Below are 18,870 nucleotides of genomic sequence, written 5' to 3'. Positions count from 1 at the left end.
CGGGTGGTGAGGGTCCTTCATTATCCTGCAGGCTCTGGTCCTACACCTCCTGGTGTACAGGACATGGAGGGGGGGGGGGGGGTTGTAGGTCCCATGGTCCTTTCTGCAAAACTCATCCGGTTAATCAACCAACTCTACCCCTCTCTACCACTCTAGATAGATAGATAGGATGAGCCAGGGGTACTTCAGTGGAGTGGGTGGAGAGTTGGTTGATTCAGTGGTAGAGAGGGGTAGAGTTGGTTGATTAACCAGATGCGTTTTTGGAGTTACACAAAACGTAATAATTTAAAAGGTTTAATAGGTATCAGAAAGCTTTTTATGAATGCATAATGAAAGAGAGGATGGATAGATGAGAGGGGAGGTATAGAAAGATCAACAATTAAGAGGTTAATCTGCATGGGTTATACTGAGTGAAGCAGTAATGACTGGTGAAAGGATGATGGCTAGGCAGTTGAAAGGTTAGATAGATATATGGTTGGAATGACAGATAATATGTTATGTCACAGATAAATGATCGATAGAAGTTCATAGTTCATCGAGTTAGTAGCTGTCGGTAGCTTGCTAGCATCATTGAAGATTGAATTAATCGTTCGTTCAATTCAAGACTCTTTCCTATATAAAAGCAGCAGCTCTTCCTCCTCGTCATCTATCGCCCGCAGCTGCATTATCAAAAAAGTTCCATTTCTCCACGAAGTGGCTCAGACAGTCTGCTAGCGTGGCTACCACCAACTCCTTCGTGATTTGTTGTTTTTGTTTTGCCGGATTCAACTTCCGGATCCGGATTCCTTGCGTTCACGAAAAGCTAATTTATCGACCTTTGTCAATACATTGCCATCTAGTGTACAGAAGAGTAATGACACCACTGCACACAGGTTGCGCGTAGGCTACGGAGAAGTATGAATTACAGAATGCTTGCGACAGTTTTGCGCAGCGCGAACACTAGTCGCACAAGTGACGCAGAAGCTTGTAGAGGCCTTTACGCGTTAGGTGCTGGCTTCGATTTCTGTCTGGAGCATTAAGATATTAACAGAGCGCCTGGTCCTTTCGATTAGGGGCATGGGTACACCCTGCTGGCGCAACCAGGTCCTGCGCTTTCCGATGTCGGACCAGATTATTTGGGTGGAGGGAAACATTTTTATGACCTCCTCCAGATTCCGCCGAATCGACCGCACGAGCTCCGTGCCCGAGAGGCTGCCCAGGTTCGCTAACCTTCTCCAGTCCTCTCCTCTCCCTCTACAGTCATTGTATCACTTCTGATAGTGCCACTAGTTTCTGTAATTATGTTCTTATTTATTATCACAATTTTCTTTTAAGTGAAACAACTCTGCATATCCCCGAACTACCATGTCGGGGTAGTCCATTGTCCGCATAGAATAATAAATCGATAAAATATATGCACACCCTACGTAATTGGGCACGAGCCATAAGCATCTGTTCAACTCGATCATTAAAATCAAATCACTTAAATCCCAACAAAAACACACTGCTGGCAGGAACTGAACCCTGCAACTCACATGTGATGGAGCGAGGACATCTCTATCATGCCACGCAGACTGCGTTTGAGCAAGAGGCAACTAGTGTGTATGATGGTCACAGTGTGGAAATTTACTCGGGTGATTTGATTTTAACGATCGAGATGAATAGCGCTTATGGCTGCCTAATGTTTAATGTGTAGTGACTCTCTACATAACATAAAGCTAGCTCAATACAAACGCATATTAACTAAATTACAACTAATTTACGATCCCTAAATACAAACGCATACTAGGAAAATTGCACCCGAAAAAAAATCCATTAAATACATAATTCTGATTATTTCGCAATATCCCGGAAATGACAAGACGCGCAGCATCTGATCCCCCAAACGCTACCCGAGCCATCTGCGTACGACCTGAGTCGGATATAGCGCGACACCGGCGGAGTAGGAACTCCCGCCATTTTTTCAACAAGGAATTAACCTCCTGTTGTTGCATTTTACTTATTACAACGTTAAACAAAAACTGTGACAGTGAGAACAATCAATTACGCAGAAAGTAAGACTCCGCTGTTGCTTCGAGGTCGAGAATCCTGTGAAGATCGCCTCTCAACCCATCCTCCTTTTGGACTAGCAGAAGTTTTCGTCGAATACCTGAAAAGTCAATTTACATCGCAACGTTTGCTTTTCTGACTAGTTCTTGTTGAATAATCATGGCAGCACCCCCAGCAAACAGAACTAGGATGTGATGTGGCTGGTAGCAAGATATGCTATCTGTTATTGTTTTGCAACGAGGATTTAGCAAACTATCTTGCTAGCAGGGTGAATGGTCCGGGAACGTGGACAGTGCTTGGTGATCATTTTTACATGCTTAGGCCATATTCTCTTTATTTTGCCTAGTTTTGTGCGAGGTGATTTATTTCTAAAGCCGTCGTCGCTGCTATCTCGCATTCACAATGGCGCCACTGCTGGGCCGGAAACCCTACCCGCTGGTTAAGCCGCTAGCCGAGCCGCCAGGCCCAGAGAATGAAGTCTTCATCATCGAACACACCAAGGAGGCCTTCAGGAACAAAGAGTATCCTTTCACATTATGGCAGAGGCACACTCAGTTGGGCATTTTAGTGAACTTGCAAACGAACTCATTATCGAAGCACAATTGTTAGGCACACACTTATAATATGATCTAATACATGTTATTCAGCTTCTAACGTTATATCGAATTTGCGCTGGTGCTTTGACAATGTTTCCCTGCATGTCGTATGCTTACTTGGTTGGCTAGCAAGCCGGTCACTTTATTTCCTAAAGCCAAGCAATTTTTTCGCCGTCCCGTGGTCTCTCTTTAAAGGTAGTTGGCTAGAATAAGGTAAAAAGCAATACGACTACCTAACTAAAAGCGCTATATTTGGTTTAGCTTTGCGTAAACTGGGACGGTTGATTACTTTTCACTTGCTTCAGATGATGGTCATGACGCCTCGGTAGTGGCACGTTTGCTGCTCCACAACATTAGCTACTCAGTGAGCTAGCCCAGCTCACTAACGTATCTACTGACAGAGCTACCCTTTTACAGATTACTAGTTTGTTCTGACACATGCTCGTAATTATATCGGATTTAACTTGGGTAAACAATCTGTCATGTCTGGCTTGTTGAAATAAGTTTTATGCGATCCAGCTAACGTGAGATGTGACTAAATGTGTTGATATTAATCACTTTCACTTCACAACGGCAAATGCAGCTGGTGCCTGAAAGTTTGACACAGCATGCATTATGGGCCATGGCCGTTTTGTTAAGCTTTGTTCAGGTTGCTTTACTAAATGTCTTATTGCCATGCAGTTCAGTGAATTATCTTGAGGTGTCTTCCCCATTCATACAGCTAAAATGTTCTGGTGTGCCACCTAAGTTTGACAACATTGCTTCAGGAGCCGATGGATTCCATGGATTATCCAACTCCATGTCACCTGCCACTGGTTGGACGGTCTTCTTGACACGTTTCCACTCTACAGTAACCATGTCTGGCCATGTATGATTGATCTGTATCTTATTTCAAATGTCCCTATCGTTTGAGAACTGACATTTTGCAACGTAGGGGTGGGAGAATCACATTTCCAGCGCCCGCCATCTAGAGGTAGTCAGGACAACAACACCAAAGTGTTGAATCGTGGTTTGTGACACCATATCATCATCTTCTACTGTCGAGAAAAAGTGCAGTCTGGACAGGTCTGGGCTCCTTTCCATTCCAAAATGACACATCCACTTCCCTTGCTCCCTCCTGTCGAGTGAGCCCTACCTGAGCGAAGGGGATTGTTCAGCCTATCCTCACTCAGTCCTTCGTGGTCGCTGTTTCATACCTGTCTGGGTACATCAAAAGATGGTTTGAAACGGAGACCACTAACAGCTGTTTGGCTGTGTTGAATGAATTGTAATGAACTGTGGGATACCCTTTGTGCTGAAGGGATGTTTTATGTTCACTTGGTGAAGGGGATATTTGGAGGGGCCAGAATTCCCCCTTCTCTTGCTTACAACGAAATGGAATCGCCCTGCTGTTTGCCGCCATCTTAGATCCTGGTAAAATGGGGATTTCCCCCCTTGAGTGAAGCAAAGGGAATGCACTGAAGCAAACATTTCTTTTGGAATGGAAAGGAGCCCCGGTCTACCCGACTGCCCCCAGCAGTTCGGCGTAACGAAGGGCACACTAATCAAGGTGAGCGCCATCATCCTAGGCGTTTCCTCACCTTGATTAGTTTGTCCTGCGTTACTCTGAACTGCTGGGGGCAGTTGGGAAGACCAGACCTGTCCAGACCGCAATTTTTCTTAAGAATAGAAGATGATGTCACTCACCACGACTCGACCCTTTCTCATTGTTGTCATGACTACCTGAAAACGGCGGGCGCTTGAAATGTGATTTCCCCCCCCCCCCCCCCATGTTGCAAAATGTCATACATGAGGCACTGTACAGTGGAAACGGAGATATTAGGATTTATTTTAGTATCTGGAGTAAAGTTCAACTGTGATGGGTTAGTCGAGAATACGTCCAACTCTGTGGCAGGTGACATCCAGCGACATCCTGCCCTTGCCCATAACCTTTTCTCATTCTAAATGTAAAGTAAACATACCTGCAAAAGACTGGAGGCAAAATGCTTCAGGCAGGTGAATTCAGATGGTTACACGTTTACAGTTGTTGTTGGCAGAATACCAGGACTACACTTAGTACCCAGATCATATAACTGTCATATTTTGTTTTGCTGGAGCACAGTGTTTCTGGGTATTACTATGCAACTTGGCTGTGTCATAAAATGATCCAAATGTATGCTTGGAGTGGGACGTTCCTCGTGCCTGGCCTTTTTAATTATTGAGTTCAATTGCTTCATTGCTCCATTAATTATGAATGAGCGGGCTTTTGTTGCAGCCTGGCGCACTGAGTCGAGTGAGTGAATGTTTCTATTCAAATAGTTTTTGGATATTGTTGTCCTGATGAAATGGCTACAGAGAGTACGAGGCACGCCTGCAGAAGTACAGTGAACGCATCTGGACATGCAAGAGCACCGGCAGCAACCAGCTCACACATAAGGAAGCCTGGGAAGAGGAGGAAGAAGTCACTGAACTGTGAGGATAGAGATGTTATTATTTTCTTGCATTTATCAGTCAGTCTGCACCCACGTCAATTTTTGGTGCGTGTTCTTCATTATCTAACCTGTGAGTAACCAAGGTGTCTGCCTTAGTCACACTTGGTAATTCATATAACGTCTCATGAAGGACTCTGCTTCATAAGAAATAAAAAAAAAACCTACATTCAGAAGCCTAAAAGATCACCTCAGCTCCTCTGTCGACACTGTCTCCCTGTGAAGGTCACGTGATTCGCAGCCGTGTCATTATTGGACATCCAGTGTCCCTCCTTCCATTCTATTTCCAGGGTGTATGGTTGTATCCTTGAATGTAGTGTGGACTGGAGAGAATACGTTTTTATTTTATCAACAGAATGACCCAAAAAAAAGTCTGTGCACCCTTGTTTGGTATATTTTAGTACATTGTTTTCTTGTTAGCTACACTGTGCATTGCCAGAAAGAGGGAGGCTAAGCAAGCTAAGTGTGTATATACAGTGCCTATAGAAAGTCATCATACCCCTTTGAGAGAGTTACTATATTTGTCGTACAGCCTGAAATCAAAACCCATTAAAAATGTACAAATTTAGCCATACAACATCAAACTAATGAAAAAAAGGCAACAGTTCTGAAAATTTATGAAAAACAAGAATAAACAGGGTCGGAAAAGTCATCAGTCCCCTGATTTAATACTTTGTAGAGCCACCTTTTGCTGCAATTACAGCCATCAATCTGTTTGGATATGTCCCTACTAGCTTTGCACACCTAGATTGGAGAATATTTGCCCATTCTTCCTTGCAGAATTGTTCAACTTCAGTCAAATTCCGTGGTGAGCGGCGATGGACTGCTCTCTTCAAGTCCATCCACAGATTTTCTATCGGATTTAAGTCAGGGCTCTGACTTGGCCACTCAAGGACAATTCACCTTTCTATCCTTAAGCCACTGCGTTGTTCTTTTGGCGGTATGTTTAGGATCGTTGTCATGTTGGAAGGTGAATGACCTGCCCATCTTCAGCTGTCTAGCAGAGGGACGCAGGTTGTACTCAAGAATTTGGGTGTACTTGGCAGCATCCATTTTCCTTTCAATCCTGACCAATTACCCAGTCCCCGCTGAAGAGAAACATCCCCACAACATAATGTTGCCACCACCATGCTTCACAGTAGGTATGGTGTGTTTTGGGTGGTGTGCTGTGTTTGGTTTTCGCCAAACATAGCGCTTGGAGTTCAGTCCAAAAAGTTCAATCTTAGTCTCGTCTGACCATAAAACCTTTTCCCACATGGCAACAGAATCTTGCAGGTGTGTTTTTGCATAACACAAACGAGACTGAGTGTGGCACTTTTTCAGAAAAGGCTTCTTTCTTGCTACCCTGCCATACAGGCCAGCTTTGTGTAAAGCTTGTGAGATTGTTGTCACATGCACAGACAGACCAGTCCCAGCCATAAAGACTTGTAAGTGCTTCAAAGTTGCCTTTGGCCTCTTGGTAGCTTCTCTGATCAATGTCCTCCTGGCTCGGTCATCCAGTTTGGACAGACGGCCTGATACAGGCAAGGTGTTGGTGGTGCCATACGTCTTCCACTTCTTAATGATGCTCTGAACGGTACTCAGAGGGAAAGCTAAAGCCTTCAAAATCTTTTTGTAGCCTTCACCTAACTTGTGCCTTTCTACAACTTTATCCCGGAGGCCTTTTGAAAGTACTTTTCCAACCATGGTGGATTCTTTGCACAACCATGCACTTCTAGTAGTGGAATCCTCAAGAAACAGCTGGTTTTATTCTGAAGTAATCAAAACCACTACAACTGATGTCAGGTGGGGGGCAATTAGCCTGGTGTTTGATCTGGAAGTTGATTGATTGCACCTGAGCAAGTTTATAATGGTATACTCTAAGGGGCTGATCTTTCAACCAAACCAGGTATTTCACTAATTCATTTTTAATAATTGTCCAGAATTTAATTTGTTTTTATTTTCACTTTGATGATGAGGGTTATAATGTGTACATACAGCTCAAAAAAGTTAGATTTGATTTATTTTAATTTCCAAGGTGTAATGTGACAAAAGGTAAAGATTTCACAGGGTATGATGACTTTCTATAGGCACTGTATGACTGAACAGAGCAGCAAATGACAGCCAACAGCGCAGGCAGGATCGGCTTTTACTAATGTCCAATTTTACTTGATGGCTGCTTGAGGCTGTATGATAGGCGTCTTTTGTTTCAGTGGTGGGATGTTGTGTTGCTTGACTGTTGCATACATTTGTATGTAGAAATGTTTTGAAAGAACATACACCAATACATACATAAGGGTTATTTCCTATAAACCTCAGTATTAGTTGAGTGTTTAAAAAGCTGATGTGTGAAATGCTCCCACATCTTATATTCAGGCTTCAGGAAGAGTACCCACTATGGTTCGAGAAGCCTGTCCTGGAGATCGTCCACCACAACACAGTTTCTCTGGACAAGCTGGTGGACCAGGCCTGGGTAGAGATTCTTACCAAGTATGCTGTCGATGAAGAGTGTGACTTTCTGGTGAGTTTAATGTTAATGCTGCCAATGTTTTGATATGAAGTGGTAGCTAGGTAGTCATGAATAAATGGCAGAGATAGAGAATAGACTACATAGAATTACTGCAATCCGATGCTCAATTCTTTTAAAATGTTTTTTTGTCTCCCATGATGAAATCGGGGAGGGGACTATGGGTCGTTTTCTGTCTGTTAATATGTCATGCTTTATCTCCGACACCACTTGGACAATTTTGACGAAACTTGGATGAATAATGTGTCTTGCCATAGAGATCTGTTGTTAGGAGTTTCGAGGTGACGCCGATTCATCTCATGACGGTGCGGCTGTAGGGCCTTGTAGGATGGCAGTGACTATGGATGGTTGCTAAGGAAATTTGGCGATGTACTGTTAATGGCAAAGCATATCTTAATTATTAATCTGACTCAAAGTAATTTAATTAGACAAACACTGTGCTAAGAATTGTTGAGTTTGTGCCAATTAGTGCAAGAATGGTCACGTTTAGAATGAATGAATTAATCAAATGAGACTTTAATAATACTGTAAACTTATACAATTACTACAAGGCACATACACTCACTGAGCACTTTATGAGGAACACTATACTAATTCTGGGTAGGGCCTCCCTTTGCTCTCAAAACAGCCTCAATTCTTTGTGGCATTGATTCCACAAGATGTTGGAAACATTTCTTTGAGATTCTGGTCCATGATGACATGATTGCATCACGCAATTCCTGCAGATTTTTCAGGTGCACTTTCAAGCTGTGAATCTCCCGTTCTACCACATCCCAAAGGTGTTCTATTGGATTCAGATCCGGTGACTGGAAAGGCCACCGAAGAACACTGAACTCATTGTCATGTTCATGAAACCAGTTTGAGACGACTTTTGCTTTGTAACATGGTTCATTATCATGCTGGAAGTAGCCATTAGAAGATGGGTAAATTGTGGCCATGAAGGGATGCACATGGTCAGCAACAATACTCAAATAGGCTGTGGCATTCAAGCGATAATTGGTTGGTATTAACAGGCCCAAAGTGTGCCAAGCAAACATTCCCCACACCATTACACCACCTTCACCATGAGAAGGTGTACAGGTGTTCCTAATAAAGTGTTTGGTGGGTGTACATCATAGAGAAATGTTACATTGTACCCTCATGGTAAATAATAGAAAGAGAAAGAATCTGTGCTTTACTTTTGTTTTTATAGCCGGCTTCAACCATAGTATTTAAATTAAGAGCTGTTTGCAAGTAGAACCAATGAGACCTCATCCTATACCTTATTTTTATATGACACCACAACATCAACACATTCCTGAGGGCTTGAAAAACTTCAGAGACATCAGTTATTTGGCCCATCGGGGGAAGGGTCATTTGAAGAACATGGGGTAGAATTGATGTCTCTCCCATCATGGCTAAAGTGATGGGTTGTTATCATTAAAAACGTCATAAGGTGCAAAGAGGAGAATTTACAACCCTTTTCAGACCGCACCTGTTGGCCAATTGACTTCCAATAATACTGTCAAATCCTGTAATCAAATAAACACTACAAGCTCCGGTAACTTTTCACCTACCTCAAATCCGTAGACTGCCTTCAAATAAACGCAAAGCTGTACGAAGCAAGACTAATAATTAATCAAATAAGCACTACACGTTCCGGTAACTTTTCAGTCGAACGTTATAATTGTCTCCAATTCACACAAGGAGGGGCCCTACATCATTTGTGGGGGGACAACATTTTAACTTATTTTCAATCTGTTTTGGTTTCAGGTGGGTAAGGAGACAAGTTTGCGGGTAAGGATTGTGAAGGGGCTTCCTCTTGATAACCCAGAGGGGGAGACGGCAGAGAAGAAACTGGAGGGGGCCTGTGACTCTCCCTCGAGTGACAAGGAGAATGCCAGCCAGGAGAACCAGAAGAAGGAACAACTGCCCAGGGAGGAGGAGAGCAGGAGGGACCATATCAGTGAGTACAAAGAACCTCCGGTTCATGCTGTGGCTACTGAGAAAAACATTTGACTTGTACATTTTGTTGGAGGTTATCTACATCACATGAAGCTTCATACAGTGCTCTGCATAAGTAATGGGGCATTTTTTCTTCTTTTGGCTCTACACTCCAAAGGTTTGGATTTTAAGTCAAATAACTATAAGGTTACAGAAGAGATTCTCAGATTTAATTTGATGGTATTTCTGTACATATTGGTTTCACCATTTCAAAATGACTACTTTTTATGCATAGTCCCCCTATTTCAGGGTACCCAGAAGTTATGACAATTGACTTGACGGGTGTCTCTGGTTCGTTAGGTGTGTTCCGTCACATCATATTTGCAGGCATAAGATGGCTCTCAATGTCTAGTATTGATTCTAGGCTTTGTGTTTGCCGTTGGAGTATGCTATTGGTGTCTGTCAAGATGAAGACCAAGTACATGTCAATGAAAATCAGGGAAGCCATTATGAGGCTGATATCAAAAACATTATACCTACCAAAATCAACAGTTTGGAACATCATTAAAAGGAAAGAAAGCACTGGTGAGCTCAGAAATCGCAAATCGCCTGGTAGGCCAAGGAAGACCTCAACAGTGCATGACCGAAGAATGCTCACCATGATAAAGAAAACCCCCAAAACTGCTGTCCCACAGGTCAGGAACACTCTCCAGGAGGTAGGCATGAATGTGTCAGAAACTACCATCCGCAGACGACTTTACCAGCAGAACAACAGAGGCTACACTGCAAGGTACAAACCACAAGTTGGCCACAAAAACAGGATGGCCACCTTATGGTTTGCTAAAAAGTACCTAAAGGATCCTGCAGAGTTATGGAAAAAGTTATTGTGGACAGATGAGACGAACATGATGGCAAGAGTGAAGTGTGGAAATAGCCACAACATACCACCTCATCTGAGTTTTTCAGGACCAACATTTGGAAAGTTCTTGACTGGCCAAGTCAATCTTCAGATTGAAATGATTTTAATGCAATTGATCATGCATTTAATTTCCTGAATATTTTAGGCAGAAATACCTCAAAACAAACAACTGAAGATGGATGCAGTACAGACCTGACAGAGCATCACCAAGGAATATACCCAGCGTCTGGTGGGGTCAATGGGTCGCAGACTTCAGGCAGTTATTGCATGCAAAGGATGGTCGACCAAATACTAAACATGCATGCTTATTTTGGACATTTGATGAGTCTGTCCCATCACTTTTGTGTACCCTGAAATAGGGGGACAATGCATAAAGTGTATTTCTGAATGGTGAAACCAATATGTACAATACATCAAATAACTACATCGCCAAAAGTACAGTGCCTATAGAAAGTCATCATACCCTGTGAAATATTTACCTTTTGTCACATTACACCCTGGAAATTAAAATAAATCAAATCTGACTTTTTTGAGCTGTATGTACACATTATAACCCTCATCATCAAAGTGAAAATATATATATATATTTTAAATTCTGGACAATTATTAAGAATTAATTAGTGAAATACCTGGTTTGGTTAAGTGATCAGCCCCTTAGAGTATACCATTATAAACTTGCTCAGGTGCAACCAATCAACTTCCAGATCAAACCCCAGGCTAATTGCCCCCCACCTGACATCAGTTGTAGTGGTTTTGATTACTTCAGAATAAAACCAGCTGCTTCTTGAGGATTCCACTACTAGAAGTGCATGGTTCTGCAAAGAATTCACCATGGTTGGAAAAGTACTTTCAAAAGGCCTCCGGGATAAAGTTGTCGGAAGGCACAAGTTAGGTGAAGGCTACAAAAAGATTTCGAAGGCTTTAGCTTTCCCTCTGAGTACCGTTCAGAGCATCATTAAGAAGTGGAAGGCGTATGGCACCACCAACACCTTGCCTGTATCAGGCCGTCTGTCCAAACTGGATGACCGAGCCAGGAGGACATTGATCAGAGAAGCTACCAAGAGGCCAAAGGCAACTTTGAAGGACTTACAAGTCTTTATGGCTGGGACTGGTCTGTCTGTGCATGTGACAACAATCTCACAAGCTTTACACACAGCTGGCCTGTATGGCAGGGTAGCAAGAAAGAAGGCTTTTCTGAAAAAGTGCCACACTCAGTCTCGTTTGTGTTATGCAAAAACACACCTGGAAGATTCTGTTGCCATGTGGGAAAAGGTTTTATGGTCAGACGAGACTAAGATTGAACTTTTTGGACTGAACTCCAAGCGCTATGTTTGGCGAAAACCAAACACAGCACACCACCCCACCCAAAACACACCATACCTACTGTGAAGCATGGTGGTGGCAACATTATGTTGTGGGGATGTTTCTCTTCAGCGAGGACTGGGCAATTGGTCAGGATTGAAGGGAAAATGGATGCTGCCAAGTACACCCAAATTCTTGAGGACAACCTGCGTCCCTCTGCTAGACAGCTGAAGATGGGCAGGTCATTCACCTTCCAACATGACAACTATCCTAAACATACCGCCAAAAGAACAACGCAGTGGCTTAAGGATAGAAAGGTGAATGTCCTTGAGTGGCCAAGTCAGAGCCCTGACTTAAATCCGATAGAAAATCTGTGGAAGGACTTGAAGAGAGCAGTCCATCGCCGCTCACCACGGAATTTGACTGAACTCGAACAATTCTGCATGGAAGAATGTGCAAATATTCTCCAATCTAGGTGTGCAAAGCTAGTAGAGACATATCCAAACAGATTGATTGGCTGTAATTGCAGCAAAAGGTGGCTCTACAAAGTATTAAATCAGGGGACTGATGACTTTTCCAACCTAGTTATTCTTGTTTTTAATTTATCAATTTTCAGAACTGTCACCTTTTTTTCATTAGTTTGATGTTGTATGGCTAAACATTTTTTTAATGGGTTTTGATCTCAGGCTGTACGACAAATATAGTAACTATTTCAAAGGGGTATGATGACTTTCTATAGGCACTGTATGTGGACACCACATGTGCTTGTTGAATGTCTCATTCCAAAACCATGGGCATTAATATGGAGTTGTACCCCCCTGTGCTGCTATAACAGCCTCCACTCGTCTGGGAAGGCTTTCTACTAGATTTTGGAACATGGCTGTGGGGAATCGCTCCCATTCAGCCACAAGAGCATTAGTGAGGTTGGGTAAGAAGGCCTGGCTCGCAGTTGGCGTTCCAATTCATCCTAAAGGTGTTCGATGGGGTTGAGGTCAGGGCTCTGTGCAGGCCAGTCAAGTTCTTCCACACCAAACTCGGCAAACCATGTCGTGATGGACCTCGCTTTCTGCACTGGGGCATTGTCATGCTGAAACAGGAAAGGGCCTTCTCCAAACTGCCACAAAGTTGGAAGCATACATTTCTCTAGAATGTCATTGTATGCTGTAGTATTAACATTTCCCTTCAGTGGAACTAAGGGGCCTTTCCCAAACCATAAAAAACAGCCCCAGACCATTATTCCTCCTCCACCAAACTTTACTTCACAGTTGACTGGAGAAGCTCTACCAGGGCAGAAATTTTACGAACTGACTTGTTGGAAAGGTGGCATCCTATGACAGTGCCATGTTGAAAGTCACTGAGCTCTTCAGTATGACCCATTTTACTGCCAAAGTTTGTCTATGGAGATTTTTGCTTTTATGCATCTGTTGGCAATGGGTGTGGCTGAAATAGCAGAACCCACTAATTAGAAGGGGTTTCCACATACTTTTGGATTACGTAGTGTACATACACATACATTAATACAGGGGTTCTCAACCTTTTGCAAGCTGGGCCCCCCCAAACCTGGTTCATTGCAGTTGGGGCCCCCCCTTACTCTGGCGCCACCCCCACTACACCACCTTGCATAGATAGATAGATAGCCCTAGGCTATTATTGTTAGGCCCACACTATTATTATTATTATTATTATTATTATTATTATCATCAGTAGCGGTAGGTAGGCCTATTATCATTACTAGGCTATTGTTATAATTGGCAGTAGCACCAGACTTCTAATGTGAGCTTGCAGGCATTATTATTATTATGAGTAGTGGTAGGCCTATTATCATTACTAGGCTATTGCTATATAATTATGAGGTTACATGCTTTGTTGTTGTTGTTGTTATTATTATCATCATTATCATCATCAGTAGGCCTATTATCATTACTAGGCTATTGCTAGAATTGGGAATTGGCACCAGACCTCTGATATGAATTTATGCTTTATTTTTTTTAAGACTTAACAATTGTAGTCCTTTGTGAGTGAGTGTGTGTGGGTCGTATAGTTGTGTTGCAACACGGTGAAAAAGTTGCTAGTTAGTTAGCTAAGTGCACGCCTAGCAGTTAAAAAATGACTGGCTAGGGCTGAGATGGGGATAATCTTTAAAAAGACTGTTTGTGGGGTTAGTCTTTAAAAAGACTGTTTGGGTTTTGAAGTATAGGCCTAAGTAAATCGATATCGAGATTGATAACAGAGACTAGCGAGAGCTGGAACAAGCGAACTTGGCAAGAGACTAGACTAGAGTGAATGGAGCTACGACGCGTGTGCGGACGCTTATATAGTAGCACTTACGTGACGTTGCGTCACAGGCTCAAAATACTACCCCCTGTATTGGTAGATTTGAAATGAAACTGTGTGGTTGATTTGTTTGTGTGTTATAATAGTCCAACCACTTGCATTTCGACATGGGGGGGAATCTGTTGCATCTCCTTTGTAGGTCTACTAATAGCCAGTGAGTCCGTGATTTTTTTGTGTTTTTATTTTTTTCCCCTCCCATCCTGTAGCCTACTCGCGCACCCCCGGGAGAGTGTCCGCACCGGTTGAGAACCACTGCATTAATACATACACTCACTTAACACTTTATTAGGAACACCTGTACACCTTCTCATGGTGGAGGTGGTGAATGTTTTCTTGGCACACTTTGGGCCTGTTAATACCATTTTATCATCGCTTGAATGCCACAGCCTATTTGAGTACTGTTGCTGACCAGGTGCATGATAATGCGCCATGTCACAAAGCAAAAGTCATCTCAAACTGGTTTCATGAACAGGACAATGAGTTCACTGTTCTTCAGTGGCCTTCCCGGATCTGAATCCAATAGAGAACACCTTTGGGATGTGGTGGAACGGGAGATTCACAGCTTGAAAGTGCACCTGAAAAATCTGCAGGAATTGCGTGATGCAATCATGTCATCATGGACCAGAATCTCAAAGGAATGTTTCCAACATCTTGTGGAATCAATGCCACAAAGAATTGAGGCTGTTTTGAGAGCAAAGGGAGGCCCTACCCAGTATTAGTATAGTGTTCCTAATAAAGTGTTGTGTTTTGTGTGTGTGTATACACATGCATGCATACAGTGGGGGAAATAATTATTTGATCCCCTGCTGATTTTGTTAGTTTGCCCGATTACAAAGAAATGAGCGGTATATAATTTTTATGGTACTTTTATTTGAACAAATAGAGACAGAATATCAACAAAGAAGTCCAGAAAAAACACATTATATAAAGTTATAAATTCATTTGCATTTGATCGAAGGAAATAAATATTTGATCCCCAAGCAAAACATGACTTAGTACTTGGTGGAGAAACCCTTGCTGGCAAGCACAGAAGTCAGATGTTTCTTATAGTTGGTCACCAGGTTTGCACACATCTCAGGAGGGATTTTGGTCCACTCCTCTTTACAGATCCTCTCCAAATCCTGAAGGTTTCAAGGCTTTTGCTTGGCAACTCGAAGCTTCAGCTCCCTCCACAAATTTTCGATAGGATTAAGGTCTGGAGACTAGCTAGGCCACTCCATGACCTTAGTGTCCTTCGTCTTGAGCCACTCCTTTGTTGCCTTGGCTGTATGTTTTGGGTCATTGTCATGCTGGAAGACCCATCCACAACCCATCCTCAGTGCTCTGGCTGAGGGAAGGAGGTTCTCGTCCAAGATCTTATGGTACATGGCCCCGTCCATTGGCCCCTCAATGCAGTGAAGTCGTCCTGTACCCTTAGCAGAGAAACAACCCCAAAGCATAATGAAGCTTTCATTAGACCAATGAAACTGCCGAACGGGTTAAGGTGAAACAATGTAACTGTTTAGATTAAATCGAGCGCGCTCAAACTTCCCATCATTCTGATTACGGTAGTCATTTTGACAAAATTGTCACCCTAAAATCCACTATCAACGGGTTTCGAAAGGCTGGACTGCTGCGTGTTGAAGAGGGCAGCATGAGCTCAGCGGGGAATTTGCCTCCGGATGAAAGTGACGAGAGCGGCAATGAAAACGATCCAACATCGGATGAAGCAATTCTGAGGCTATTCAACTCCGACACCGAAGGAGATGACTTCAGTGGTTTCAGTGCACAGGAGGAGGAAGATAGTGACCAATGACTTTCTTGATAGGCTACTGTTTACCGCTAATTTTTTATTTGTTACAAGCCGTGTTTTGTTAAAGCCTGTGTAAAGTTCATTTGTTTCAATGTACCGGTAGGCACCTGCGGCTTATAGACGTGCGGCTTATTTATGTTCAAAATAATTATTTTTTTAAAATTCAGTGGGTGCGGCTTATATTCAGGTGCGCTTAATAGTCCGGAAATTACGGTATTTCCTCCACTCATATACATATATATATATTAATTAATTAAATGAGAGAGAGAGAGAGAGGGGAAAAAAATATGTAGCAGAGATTTTCATTTAGTATGATTTTCTACTTTTTTTCTTAACAGTTGACCGGGCACGTCGCTCTCCCAGGAAACTCCCAACGAGTATGAAGGAAGAAAAGAAGAGATGGGTGATGCCAAAATTCATACCACACAGATATGAAGTGAAGCTGGTCAACGAGGATACGGTTGGTGTCCTCAACTGCTTTAAGATGTGAATTACTCCTCTGGTCATAATTTGTGTTAGTTTTATTCAGCTGGTGTCTTTTTGAACTCTGCCTTTCACTCAAAGGTCATCAGTGACGTCCCTACAGAGAGCCTCTTTCGGACAGAGCGCCCTCCAACCAAGGAGATCATGCGCTATTTCATCAGACATTATGCACTACGGCTGGGGACAGGAGAGAGCGCCCCCTGGGTGGTGGAGGATGAACTGGTGAAAAAGTTCAACCTGCCTAGCAAATTCAACAACTTCCTCCTGGATCCACACAAGGTAACCTCATGGTAATTTTTTTGGGGGGGTGTTTCTTCTCAAACTAATACACTGTAATGTTGAATGCGTGACTCATTATAGTTGTTTACTTAATAGTTTTTAGTTGAAAACCCTTCAACCAAGCGCAAGAGCCTGAGCTTGCCAGAAGGCAAACCCACCAAAAAACTGAAAACCTCTGACACTCCAAGAGAGGAGCCAGAGAATGAGACTGGAGAGATTAAGAAAAAGGACTCTCTCAACATGCCCCTGAGCCCTACAATCTGGGGCCACATGCAGGTTTGCTTCATTATGCGCATTCTAATGTAGTCTCATTCACACATTTTGTGCTGACTAAGTGGTTTTATACAGAAAATGTGTTCACATTGAACAGAACAGCTGTCAAGAACTTCCCTAAAACTATCCCTTCTAGATTGCCTTTTTTTTATTTGACCATTGCTCACTCGATAAAATGAATGAGAGAGAATGTGGGATCCTGTGGTTGTTAAATGCAAGCGTGTCAGTTCATTAAGAATTAATCAAATGTTCATGAATTGCTGTCTTTTCAAGATGAAAATGAACGGCTCACCCCTGAAGGTAAAGAATTCTGGAACCCCCAAGAAAGAGGAGGGTGGAGTCTCTCCCCTTTCCACTCCAAAATCAAGTAAGAAGCCAGGCGACAAAAAATCCAACAACGGCAAAAAGGGCAGTAAGAGCGGGGACCAAAACCTCAATAGTCAAAAGGCATCCAAAAAGGATGAGAGAGGCGGAGCCATGAAGCCCAAGATGAAGCAAATGACGCTGCTGGACTTGGCCAAGAACACCCCTGCAGGTAGCCCAAAGAAGAGAGTCCGCAGCTCTGGACCAGGGAAGCCCAAAATGGGGAGGCTCCTGCACCCCATGGCCCTCCATCTTCTGCGCTACTACAAAGAGAATAAGGCCAAAGAGGACAAAAAGAATGCCATGTCCTCACTTATCTCCAAGGCAGCCAAGGCTCTCTCCCCAGACGACCGTGGCAGGCTGCCTGAGGAGCTGAGGTACCTGGTGCAGAAACGCTGGGAACTGCTGGAGCACAAGAAGCGCTGGGCTGCCATGAGCGAAGAGGAGAAGCAGGATGTGATGCTCAAGAAACGTGAGGAGATTAAGGAGAAGCTCAGAGAGAAGGCCAAGGAGCGGCGTGAGAAGGAGATGCTTGTGCGCCGGGAGCAGCAACGACGATATGAGGACACTGAGATGGAGGGCAAGAGCCTGCCCACCTATAAACTGGTGGACATGCCAGAGGGGCTGCCTAATGCCCTGTTTGGTGACGTTGCCATGGTGGCAGACTTCCTCAACTGCTATGCAGGGCTGTTGATGCCTGACGACCAGTACCCCATTACAGCCATGGCTCTCATGGAGGCCCTTGCAGGAGAGAAGGCAGGGTTCCTCTACCTGAACCGTGTGCTGGTGGTCCTGCTGCAAACGCTGCTCCAGGACGAGCTGGCTGAGGGCTACAGTGAGCTGGACATGCCCCTGTCTGAGATCCCTCTCACACTGCAGTCTGTGTCAGAGCTGGTGAGGCTGTGCCTGCGGCCGTGCGACACCCACGGCGAGGAGAGCGGCCAGGGCTCGGAAGACTGGGCCCTGGGGGGCTTTGAAGATGTGGTAACCAGCGAGTTCCTGGAGAGGCTGGAGGCCGTGGAAGTGTTTGAGCTGACCCCGCAGGAGAAGATTAGCCTGCTGGTAGCACTCTGCCACCGCATCCTCATGACCTACTCTGTGGAGGACCACGTGTACGCCATGCAGCAGCGCTCGGCCGAGCTGTGGAAGGAACGCCTCGCAACACTCAAGGAGGTTAATGACCGCAAGAGGGCAGAGAAGCAGCGCCGCAAAGAACAGATTCAGATGAAAGGGGGGGGGGACACATCCTCGTCGAAGGCAGAGAGGAAGAAAGAGGGGAGCGCAAAAAAGGAGGACAAGAAGGTGAAATCTGAGCCGACCCCTGCTGAGCCAGAGCCTGAGGACATGATCAGGACAGTGAAGAGCAGGAGGCTCATGTCCGTCCAGGCCAAGAAGGAGAAGGAGGAGCAGGACAGACAGAACAAGCGTAAGTAGACTTGTAGGCAAGGTGGTCATGAATAAAATATTCTGAATGAGACAGTTTAGGTTAGAGTCTGGATTTTCAGCCAAAGCTGAGGCCGGGTCGGGACTGATTTTCTCAATTGAATTGGGCTGGGCTTGTGTTTGTTGTTGTAAAACACAGAGCTGTGTTTTAATTTTAAAAA

The 18,870-nt window shown here is 43.9% G+C and overlaps 1 protein-coding gene across 2 annotated transcripts in view; it reads left to right on the top strand.

The window, feature by feature from the left end:
• Positions 1-1,901: 1,901 nt before the first annotated feature.
• The window catches only part of LOC310824226 (tyrosine-protein kinase BAZ1B-like), a 40,301-nt gene continuing 23,332 nt past the window's right edge, over positions 1,902-18,870 (top strand). Inside the window, exons 1-8 of one of the 2 annotated variants that reach the window (XM_083697055.1) lie at positions 1,902-2,549; positions 4,959-5,075; positions 7,448-7,592; positions 9,351-9,543; positions 16,207-16,328; positions 16,433-16,630; positions 16,727-16,906; positions 17,204-18,692. In XM_083697055.1, the coding sequence (XP_083553181.1) occupies positions 2,431-2,549; positions 4,959-5,075; positions 7,448-7,592; positions 9,351-9,543; positions 16,207-16,328; positions 16,433-16,630; positions 16,727-16,906; positions 17,204-18,692 (2,563 nt within the window). In that variant the 5' untranslated portion in view covers positions 1,902-2,430. Of the gene's footprint in view, positions 2,550-4,958; positions 5,076-7,447; positions 7,593-9,350; positions 9,544-16,206; positions 16,329-16,432; positions 16,631-16,726; positions 16,907-17,176; positions 18,693-18,870 lie in introns of both variants that reach the window. The other variant, XM_083697054.1, reaches the window with a different exon arrangement.

The sequence above is a fragment of the Argentina silus genome, assembly GCF_951799395.1.
Source record: "Argentina silus genome assembly, chromosome: Y".
Lineage (NCBI taxonomy): Eukaryota > Metazoa > Chordata > Actinopteri > Argentiniformes > Argentinidae > Argentina > Argentina silus.
The sequence above is the reverse complement of the archived record's forward strand: the minus strand, read 5'-3'. Positions and strand labels throughout refer to the sequence as shown.